This window comes from Neophocaena asiaeorientalis, unplaced genomic scaffold (assembly GCF_003031525.2).
Source record: "Neophocaena asiaeorientalis asiaeorientalis breed wild unplaced genomic scaffold, Neophocaena_asiaeorientalis_V1.1 scaffold147, whole genome shotgun sequence".
Taxonomy (NCBI): Eukaryota; Metazoa; Chordata; class Mammalia; order Artiodactyla; family Phocoenidae; genus Neophocaena; species Neophocaena asiaeorientalis.
Genome location: NW_020173758.1, coordinates 861,990 through 874,091, shown reverse-complemented (window position 1 = coordinate 874,091; position 12,102 = coordinate 861,990). Strand labels below are relative to the sequence as shown.

General features: G+C 39.6%; 1 protein-coding gene across 1 annotated transcript in view; it reads right to left on the bottom strand.

Annotated features, from left to right (window-relative positions):
* The window catches only part of ABCD3 (ATP binding cassette subfamily D member 3), an 81,781-nt gene extending 70,105 nt beyond the window's left edge, over nucleotides 1-11,676 (bottom strand). The window contains exon 1 of the mRNA XM_024751282.1: nucleotides 11,499-11,676. Coding sequence (XP_024607050.1) covers nucleotides 11,499-11,608 — 110 coding nt within the window. The 5' untranslated portion in view covers nucleotides 11,609-11,676. The remainder of the gene's footprint in view (nucleotides 1-11,498) is intronic.
* Nucleotides 11,677-12,102: the final 426 nt, after the last annotated feature.

The window sequence follows — 12,102 nt, the reverse complement described above, 5'->3', positions numbered from 1 at the left end:
TTACAGGAAATAGAGAATGAAGAAAAATTATACAACTGGCGTAATCCAAATTACAGAATATGTATAGGTGAAAACACCTGCTTGCTTCAACAAATAAACTATAACAAAGGGGAAAGAGAAATGGCATGCAGACTCATAGATTAAGAGAGACTTGAACAAAAAATCCCACAAACACATCTGAATTATAGTGCTTAGGAGCGCACCTTTGGGTGATAAAATTATAAAGAAATGCAAAAATGTAATTACTATAGAAGTCAGGACAGTACAGGGAAGGGGCATGTGGCTTCTGGGTAGATGGCAAAGATATTTCTTGACCTGGGCGGCAGTTACAAAAACAGTCATTAATTTATATACGTGTTTTATGCACTTTTCTATATTTGCTGTATAATATACAATAAAAATGTTTTTAAAATCTTAAGAGTATTTCACCATGACTATATTTTAAAAGTAATATACTACAATAAAACTGTTAATCTAACAATTAATATAACTTTGAATTTAACATAAGACTTTTTCTTAGCCCCTGAATGATTCTTGACTGTTCTTTTGAATCTGAAACCGAGTTCCCTTACTGAGTTTATGATTACTCTCTCTATCCAATTCTTTATTCCCTTTTTTGTCCCCTCTGACCTCAATCCTGCGCTAACTGAACACTAATCAACCGGAGTCAGATGACGAAGACTGCTACTGTCGATAACATCGTTAATGTACTAAAATTGCTATTATATATATCATCATTAACATACAAACCCAGGTTGTTTCTCCAGGGCAAGAGGAGCTAATGGACCCCAAGCCATGGACCACCTGGTCTGAGCCTCATAAACCGGAACATCCCGACTCCCGAAACTATGACGAAGAAATGTCACAAGATGATGATTAGTCCCAGCTTTCGTTCTTCCCCTTAAAAAAAAAAAAAATCCCTAACTCAAAGACCAAGATGGAGTGGATCTGAAGCTTGTCTCTCTCTCTCTTGCTTGGCGCCGTGCAATAAACCCTTACTTTGCTGAAAACACCTGCTGTCAAGAGTTTGGCTTTCTGTCCAGGGGCGCATGAGGCCTTGCTTGGTTACAAACCTAAGTATATCTGAAGGATCTATAAAAATGTTTTATTCTGTCTTTTACCCTCCACATGGCTAATTCACACGTAAGAACTCTTATAATCAGGTATCATTTTTACCTTTCTGATTACTCACCGATAAAATAAAGATAATAAAACAACTATCTCAAACGACTGTTGTCAGGAATAAATGCAAAATATTTAGAACCTATAATATGGCAAGTGCTCAATAAATAGTTAATAGTAAGGTTACCAGCTTCACGTCTTTGCAGTCCCTTCTTCTCAAATCGTAACTCCACTAACGCCATGCCTTTGCTCATGCTACTTTCTCTACCTAGAATGCCTTTTACGCCTTATCTCTTAAGATCAGGCACAAAAGTGAAACCTCCCCAGGTAACAACCAAAACAATCAAACATTCCCAATTCAGTGCTCCCTCCCACAGAATTATTATTAGACCACAGGTCTAGTCATACTGACTTGTACGACTTTTCTATAGATTTGTATTTCCACAAGACAGGGGTTAGAAATAATGTTCATCAATTTGGTATCTCAATGCCTAGCTTAGAGACATACAAGAAGCATTCAATAGAATGTACTGGATAAACATTGTATTTCCTTCCACATTGAAAGTTTCTTCACTGAAGTAAGGGGAAGTAGCTATTTTGTTGAGCCGGTGATAAAATACAGAGAGAAATGTATTCACTCATCAATAGTTAAATTGGAAATTATCTGATACGTTAAAAATGGGATCATTTCATTGATTCTGTCCTACACTTGCCTCCCCCAGTGCCTCCACTGTTTTACTAAACACATCTTGGGCATTACTGCAGGGGAAAGAAAATGAATACCATAGTTGAAAACACCTTAAATCTAATTTCCTGATGCAACAAAATTGTACCACAGGTAAATGGAGAATAATATTTTAAATAAAATATACCAGGAGTTTCTTTTTTTAACTAGAAATTTGGTGTGAAATGTCCAGACACAGGATTCCCTCTTTTAATAGTCTGTGGGTTTCTTAACAGCAAAAATCTTGCCTAATTTAATTTTTAATCTTCCCAAGTACCCAATACAAAACTAAAATGAAATGGGTTCTGTCTTCTCTCACTCCAGGATCCATCTAGGAAACAGACCTACTCTCATTCACTACTGTGTGTTCTCAGCACCTAGCACTAAATGTTGAATGAAGGTACAGACTTGTATCATACCCCCCAACGCTCGAGAATAGGACCTTTTTTTCATCTCTATAAACCCAGCATCTGACATGTAGCAAGCACGAGATGTTTTGTGAGTTAGTGCATGATCTTTGGGTCCCTTTCTCTGAGTGGTTCATTGATTCCCATGCCACCCTACTTCCTCCAGTCCTTGCTCTGGAATGAGGAAAAGATCTGATTCTACCTCAACTTAACTTAAGTTAACCTCTAAGATATAATGAAGAAAGAATGACAGTAACACTGAATATGGAGTCAGAAGATTGAGTTTGATGTAAATTACCAAGAAGCATTTTTATAAGCAAATTAAAAACATGCACAGTAAAACGGAAATGTAACAATATGCCAATACCATATTAATCAAAGCTAAGATGCGTCGGCTGTAAATTGCATCCTAATTTCAGAGAAGCTGAAATGTAAGAACGTCCTACTCACTAAAGTATGATAAATTTATAGGACCATACTTTTTCCTTCTGAGGAGACATTATGTGTCTCATTGCTTACTTCATAGGTTTATGAAAGTGTAAATGTTTTAAATAGCGACATGCAGCGACCTACAGACACAGTATGCTGATTAAATAACCAAATTATGATTTACCTAGAGAAGCTGCCTCATTCCACATAGTACATTTATTTTTAATGCCAACAGATAACTACTGGCACTAAATTAATGCCAGTAACTTCTTAAGCAGAGAGTAAATCATACAACCCATGTTTATGTCTATTATTATGGTACCATTACAGTGGTATGTGAGATTGTTATGTCTATTCACAGATACCAAATTAGCTGAATGCTTTGATGAGCTTTATTTTCAATTTTATACTTTATTAATTTAATTGCAATCATTCAGGACTGCTAATTAGCCAAACAACAAATGCATGTTTTTTTTTTAAAAAACACCTTTACCTCACTCACTAGTTTTATCTAACAAGGCTTCAAACTATCTTAATATGCATAATAGTTCCCAATGAAGAGCGCAACCATCAGTTATCCAGACCATTTTATCCTAATGCTTATGGAAGGCTATATTCTTAAAAGAGATGCCTACAACAAAAGTTATTTCCTCATAAAAAGAATGTTATGATAAAAGCCATATTCTTAAGCAAGGGCCTTATGTCTAATTTTTTGTAGAAATGACTACAAATGTCATTTATAAAAACTCTAACATTCTGTAAAAGAAATCACTCCAAAAAAAATAACAATAGGGAAATACAGTACCCATTTTGCATAAAATTTAATTTGCCATATATAACTCTAAAGAAAATTATAAAGAGCGCCTATCTTTCGTCTTCATAACTCCAGTTTAGGGAATTCCCTGGGAGTCCAATGGTTAGGACTGACTCCATGCTTCCACTGCAGTGGGCATGGGCTCAATCCCTGGTCAGGGAACTAAGATCCTGCAAGCTGCGTGGTGAGGCCAATAAAATAATAATAATAATAATTCCAGTTTATATTTTATTGCAACAGATTAGAAGGTGGTGATATTCATCATCCATGACCGAAAAAGGAAGACCATTTCCCACTGACTCCACAGCAGAAACATCACAGAGGAGGAAGGATTCTGACTGGCCCAGTATGGATCAAATGCCTAGCTGTACCGTCACAGTGCCAAATATCACCAGAAGGAAAGGTGTGAAAAGGTACCAGGTAAGTTAAAGATGAGAACCAATACAACCCCCAAAAGGTATCATTTAAAAGAAAGGTTATAGTGACCTAAATACGTTGTTCTATACTTAGCCCTGTCCGATAACTTATTGACAAAATATACAGAAAGAATACTAATTAAATGTGCAGGATCTACTGTATAGCACAGGGAACTCTACTCAATGTCTGAGGTGACCTAAATGGGAAGGAAACCCAAAAAAGAGGGGATATATGTATATGTATAGCTGATTCGCTTTGCTATACAGTAGAAACTAACACAACATTGTAAAGCAACTATACTCCAATAAATTTTTTTTTAATGTGCATGATGAAAAAAAATTTAGGAGAAAGTGATGTGCCCAAACAAAGATAAGTTGTAAATACCTACACCCAGGTTTAAAAAAAAAAAAAAATCAAACACAGCAAGCTAAGAAGGGGAAAGGAAGGGAAAACAATTGTGCAAGCTAAAATATGAGTGAAGAATACTGACTGTCACAAAAATGAATGTAACCTCACCTATTTTAAATAAAGTTTTGGATTTACAAAGCAGGTAACAGCCCACTCCACTCTGTCAGTCAGACCACACTTAGAATAATGAATTCAGTTTCAGACCTCCCTTTAAGGGGTGGAGAAATAGAGTATCATATTCAGGAAGCAACAACTGAAAAAACACAGAGGACTGAAACCATGTCACATAAAAGTAACTTAAATACTTTCCAACTCTGAATGAGTCTATCAACTTGAAAGGTTTCTTTAGGGAGATTTTCGTGGGCATATTTGAGGAAATTTTTATGAAGGCTCAATAGTTACTGAGTACATAACAAGGGAATGTTTTGCTGTCCTTTGGCAAGCACAGGGAAAGCTAAAGCTATCTTCTATTTACTGAGCTTTGTTCCAGCTACTGAGTTAGGACATTTTCTCATTTGATCCTCACAAGTACTGATTAAGTAAATACTATTAGCCCTGTTCTACAGATGAGAAAACTGAGGCTGAAAGAGGCTGAGTAAATTGACCAAGATCACAGGTCTAACAGATGGCTGAATAAAAACCTGAACCCATATCTAACACCAAAGACCATGTTTTATACTATGCTGAGTGCCTCCATAATAAAGACAGGTTTCTGCATATAAAAATATGCATTCTTGGAAATTAAAATAATCCTGAAACATTATTTTACATCTCTAAAGTAGTTCCCCCTCCAAAAAAATTCAAACATCCCTTAATGATGATTAGAGAATTATATTAGCACTCATTCATAGTATTCTATGGTACAATTCTTAAAAAGTAATATGTGGAATTTGTGTAGCTCCAGAACGTTTATGTTTTCCTTTTCCACAAAAACTAAAGAAAGCTTATAACCTTCATTCATTAATCCTAATTCTGGCAATTTATTCCAAGGAAATAATTCAGCAGAGACAGAAATGTTCACTCACAAACACACACAGTATTATCTGTAAAAATTACAGAAGCAATCTAGATACCAAATATTTAAGGGTAAAATAAATTATGATATAGTCACACAAAGGAGTATTTATGTATTTCTTTTAAAATATAGTAATGAGGTTCATGTAGAAACACAGGAATGATGTCTATGCTTTAAATAAAAATAGCAAACCATGTCTATAACTGTGTAAAAATATAGGCATATAAATAGTAAAAGGTAATAAAAATAAAACAGTATGTGTGTTATGGTGATGACATTATGCATGGTTTTTTAATAGATCTTTATTGGAGTATAACTGCTTCACAATACTGTGTTAGTGTCTGTTGTACACCAAAGTACATGATTTTTAATTTCTTAAAATTGTCTTTAATGTTTCTACTCTATTGTTAACTGTCAAAAGCAGGTTCTAAAATAATGATACTATTTTTATAAATTTCTAAGACTTGCTTTACCCATGCATATAGAAGGGGCCCGGCTCCTAAAGAGCTCATAATATACTTCAGGAGACAACATTTACATGTGTAGCAAGAAAAAAATTGTTATTTAAAACAAACAGTAACCACAGCTCTAAGAAAAATGGGAGGGAAAACAGTGAGGATGTATGGGGAAAGAGAATTCCAGGCAGGGGAACAGCAACTGCAAAAGCCCTAAAATGGAATGCCTGGCCAATGATGCTAATGTACCCAAAGCTGAGAAGTTTAACTATAATAATTAAAAAGTCGGTACCCAGTTACCCCAGCATACCACAGACAGCTGCACAGTTCTGAGAACAGGACCTGCGTCAGTTGGTTTCTGTATAGAGCTGCTTTTCCTGGCAAATCCTTTAAGGCCTTCTTTACCTATAGCTGCTTAAGCATCTCCTTTTTATTCTGAGGATCCATATGGCGATGAACCCTACAATATCCACTCATGGTTCAACCTAAGGGTCTCATGCAACTCCAGCCCCTCACCTGACACACGCCTGTACTTTGCAGAACATTCAGTGGGCCTGTGAAACTGAGAAAAGTGAAGCCAGCCCCTTCTAAAGCTTGATATGAAAGGGGCAGATCTCAAGAAGGAAAGCTGAATTCAGTATGCAGGAAAGCTGTAGGGAGGTTAGTGGGGACAGAGTACAGGGAGTAGAAGCTAGAGATATGGAAACATCCAAGGGGTACAGAAAAGACCCAGCAACAGGCCACAGGGCTGAGGCTCAGGGGAAAACAGACAACAAATTTCCAACAGTGGGAATGTACAAGAAACTTGTAAATAAAAGAGCTTCTCCATTTTAAGCTGCTCCCTGTGTTGCAATATAATCCCTGCCACTACTCCCAAATTTTCAGTAAAGCTCTACTACAAATACTGCTTTGTGACTGATGCTTTGAAGGAATCAAGGCAGATACCAAAATGACAGGCTCAAGAGACAACATACAAGTGGGTTCTAAAATAGAGCAGAAGCATAGAAGTAAGGCATGACTAAGAGAAACACAAGCTCCCTGAAACTCTCCAAAAATATTTGGTTATTTCCTACCATCTATAGATTGGGGATTTGAAAAAGGACGAAGGAGGACCCCATAAGCTGGTGGGCATGGCTACACTCCGATGGCTAACAACTAGATCATACCCAGTCAAACAATTAATAGATGAAAAAAGAAAAGCACCTAAATACATGGTTCATAAGATTAAAAAGGGGTTGTTTAAAATTACTTCATGGAAAAGGTGACCTTGACGTAACCCTTAAAGGATAAGAGTTGAAGAACAGAGGATACAGGAAGAGATATTCCAGGTATGGCTAATATCATGAATAAGGCTCCAAAGCCAGGAATGAGTGTGGCCTGTTCAGAAAACAGTGCAGAAACTGGCCTATTTGGAACAGAGAGTAGTCACTGGCAGGCAATGGAATAAAAGATTAGCCAGGTAAGGTGAGACCAGATAAAGGAAGGTTCTGAAATCCAGGAAGAGAAATCTGAACTTTGACAAGCATTCATGGGAAGAGAAAGAAAACTGCTTTGTTCTGTTTTTGTTCTTTGTTTGGTTTTATTAAGATCATAAAATAGTTTGGCAATGTAGACTGGTCTCTTCCCTGCCTTCTAATACTGGCCCACTGATTTCCTACCCCTCCCTACCCCCCCGTTCCTGTTATATAATCTCAGGTACACAACTATCACTTCTCTGAAGATAATGCCTTTACTCATGTTTGAACTAGTACCCCATCTCCAACTGCCTGTCAGACAATTACCCTTAAAAATTCTTCAAATGGGCTTCCCTGGTGGCGCAGTGGTTGAGCGTCTGCCTGCCAATGCAGGGGACACGGGTTCATGCCCTGGTCCGGGAAGATCCCACATGCCGCGGAGCAGCTGGGCCCGTGAGCCATGGCCGCTGAGCCTGCGCGTCCGGAGCCTGTGCTCCGCAACGGGAGAGGCCACAACAGTGAGAGGCCCGCGTACAGCAAAAAAAAAAAAAAATTCTTCAACTATCCTACATCATTTGTCCACCCTATAAATACTTACTGAATGTCTATCCTATGACATGTGCAAACTAGGAATTTAAAGATGACTCAGTCCATGTCCTCCTGAAACTCACAGTCTGATGCAGGTAGAAGCCAAGAAAATAAACTACCATACAGAGTGGTAACTAGAGTAGGGGAATGCTTAGAGCAGCCTGAGAGCAGAGGACAACAACATCAGTTTGGAGATCAGGAAAAGGCAGGAAAGTGCTAACTGAACTGAGTCTTGAAGGAAAATAAACATCAGAGGGTGGGAAGAAGTGGTGGGGATGACAGTGATTACAATAAGATCGCAACGGCTGGGCAGAGCCTGTCCTACCCAGAGTGTGTTAATTCCATATGGCTGGCTGAGTCGAAGTAGCAAAGGACCAGATCATGAACATCATTCACTCATGCTAAGAATTTTGTATTTTAGAATAGCTGAAAGATTTTAATGAAGAAATAACATGATTATATTTGTGTTTGGACTGAAAGAGTACCACCAAGCTTCTTCCTCCCATAAAATGCAACAAAAATCTGATAAGGGCTGCTACTGACTTTCAATTTATCTCATTATTCATTCCTACCCTCTTTCTAGGCTTAGCTCACATCCTTCATAAAACCTTCCCTAACTCTTCCCAAACACATTAATCTCTTCTTTCTCAGAATTTTTAATATATGACTGTCTGCACTGTCATCATCTTACATTTTTAACTAATTCACACTTAAAGATGCCATATTTTTTTTAATGTATGTGTAACACATACACGCACACACACACACACCTCTCCATCCCATAGCACCTAGTAATACAACATTCTGAAACAGATACTTCCTTTGAACTGAAATACATGGTCTCCTTTATCCATGAGTAAGAAGATTCCACTATTCCCCATATAAATAACAAACAAAATAAGATGTATGATTAAGCAAAACTAGGGCGAAAAAGGTTAGTACGGTGGTCATGTAGAATGAATACAAGAGAACTTTCTGGGGAGATGAAAATGTTCTAATTTATGAAAGGGATGTGTTATACTATTGTATCCATTTATTTTAAAAATGTACAAGATGTGTACAGCTCAATATATATAAATTTTACCTAAAAATCAGGGGCGGGGAGCAAGGAGCTATAAGAAACAAGAATGGTAAAATGTTAATGGTACTTCTTGTGTGAAGTGTACAGGAGGTCCATTATACTATTCTGCTTACTTTGAATATGTGTGAAATTTTCCGTAATAAAAAGTAAATTTCACCCAGTCAAATCATATGTAACTAAAAAATTATTCAGAACATTAAATTACTCATTCTCCCAATGTCTGGAATAAAATGACACTGTAACTTTTAAAGTGATTTTATTATCTTGATTAACTATCTGGTTCCAAGGAATATCTTCTAAGACAAATCTACTGTCAATAGCATAGACAAATAAAGGTCAAGCACTCACAGGTTCCTTCATTAGGCACCAGATAGTAAAATTAATTCGCCCTGTTACCACAGTCACCCGAAAAGCCAGTAAAATATAAAGTTAGAATTTTCTCATCTTCAAACTATGATGCCAAAGATAGCAACTGAAAGATATCCAAATGATTATGGAAGTATATTATCTACAAAGATAGATTTGACACTATTCTTAATGGTTTTATAGTAATGCAACCATTTTACCTCAGTAATTTAAACATCACGCTTATCTGCTCATAATTTGCACTCTCCTCCCACAAACTAACGTGTAAAATAAAGATTTTCCTCACTACTGCCAGTGCAAAAGGTTAACAACAATCTTTTGTTCAGTTAATTAACTGCTGCATAATTTAATCCCCCAAAAAGTTTACAAAGTTTCTCAAGAAGAGGTTTGTAAAGCATTTTATATAATAGTGAATAAACACTTAAATTATTTAATAAAACTGATTGCATTATACCATCTTGCTATCATTGCTACTATTTCCCATTAGATTATGTTTCAAATTTCCCTCGCTCAATAATCTATGGCCTTATTAATCAGTAACTACTTTAGCTGTGACTGGAAGGGACTTGAAAAGAGCTTCTGGGCTGCTGATAATATTTTTATCTGGGTGCAGATGATGGTGATGATTACATGAGTGAGTTCTATTTGTGAAAACTCTTCAAGCTCTACACTTACGTTTATTTTTCTACAACTATGTAATACTCCAATAAAACAAAGTTTTTAATTAAAAAAATCATAAAAGCAAGCCAGAGCTGTTAGGGCTGTCCTCAAATCCCCCTCTCCCATACTAAAACACCTGTTCTATGCGCTAAAACACTTGTCTGTAAAAATGTAATTCAAAGTTATTTTATAGCATTCAGCATTTTCTACTGGCATATTCCCAGATAACAAATAATTTCCATTCATTTGCAACTGGGAGATCAGAAAGCACACAATCTAACAGAAAATTTTGTTTATATTTTCCAGAATAAATCATTTTAAAAGCAAACTGAAGAGAGGAAAAGTGAATAGGTACTGTACTGTCCTGACAAAGAAGCAAATCATTTTCAACTTTGTTAAGCAGATTTAGGCAGGAAAAGAAAGACCACTGCTTCAGACTAATAAGATAAAGACGCCAGGGGAAGGTTAGTAAGAACTTTATGGGAAGGAAGGCCACTTGTCAGTGTTTTAGTCCAAAATCTACTACTAATAAGATATATTAGGCAAGTCAAAACAGACGGCAACAGTACCTGCCCAAAGAAATGAAGTAAAATGGATGAAAGCACTATGCTAAGATTTAATATTAAATATCCAACAGTAGCAAGAATGCGTTGGAAGTAGCCTTTTCTCATTCATTTGCTGAAGGAAAGTGACTCCCAGCAAATAAAAAATTATGTCTTGTAACGCCACAACAGTAACTCAATTCTCTCTCTTCCTTCTCTAATCTTATAATCTCCCAAAGTTAAATTTAAACATTAAAATTCTCGAGGGAGAAGCAGCGGAATATAATCAAAAGGGATCTGGACCCTTATCTAGAACACACTTTCACGTTCCACCTGCGAGTCAGGGAAACGAACCTTGCCCTCCAAAACCTCGGAACCGATTCAGCTTTTCCGATGAAATGCTAGGGCGTTCACTGGCCAACTCGAAGGGGACACCACTTTAGAAAGCAACTTTGCCAAATGGACCCAGGATAGTTCACACAAACCATCCTCGCGACTTTCAACTGCAACTACTAAGGTATCGTGCCAAACCTCACTCATCCAATGACTTAGACAACAGCCTCCAGTCTGGTGAGTCCAATCCCCTTCCTCAAATCACACATACACGTCCACAAAGCAAATCCACGGTCTGTAAGGAGATGAGATGGCAAAACAAGAATACACCCATAAAGTTGATGCAAAAAGGAGGAGGTGGTGCTGATGCAAGAAAGGGGAGGACATCAGGGGCGACGGCCTCGGGGCAGAGGCACGGGTTTGCTAGCGAGCGCAGGAAAAAGATTCGCACACCCGGGGGCAGAGTGAGCAGCCGGACAGGCCGGCGGAGCGCAGGGAGCACGGGGGACGCCCGCATCGCGGGGACACCGGACATCCTGACATTGGAGCCTGGCAGCGGCCGCAGCCGGCCCCCTCTCCGCTTGACCCCGCTGGGCAAAGGCACTCGTCCGCCAGGCGAAGAAGAGAGCGCGGGGAGCTCACGTTCGGGCCCGGGAAGGCGGCGCGGCCACGGGCCTTCTTACCCGTGCAGGCCGAGGGCGCGGCGCCGCTTGTGGAGCAGGCAAAGCAGCAGGAACGCGGCCCCCGCCAGCGAGGAGTTTCGCACGGTCAGGTACTTGCTGAAGGCCGCCATGGCACAGCCTTTGCTAGCGAGACGGGGACAGGCACGGGGACGCGGCGGCGACTACCGTAGTGCAGGAAGCGCGGGGGAGACTGGGAGGAGAGGAGCGCGCTGGGGGCGGGCAGTGCCGGCCGCGCAGGACCGCCCTCTGGCGCGCGCCGCCGCACCGGCCGCGCGCCGGAGCCCACCTCGGACTTTGGCTCGTGGGGAGCGCGCGCGGGCGCCACGGAGGCCGGAAAGGTCCCGGGACGGGCTCTGCGCACGCGTGGACCCTCGCAGGGTCTCTGGGAACGCGGGCTCGGAGACGGCCCTGGGCCTCCCTCTGCTGCTCCTGGCTACTGCTGGGTCAGTGTGTCGCCCCTGGCTCACCCCTACCCCCCACCTCCGCGCGCACACACGCGCAGGCTTTCACACGAACTGGAAAAGCGGGCCTGGCCTGCGCCGGGGGCTTCGTGGGACCTGCCACTCCACCTCCAGGATGGGCCGTTACCACCCTCTTAAAGGAG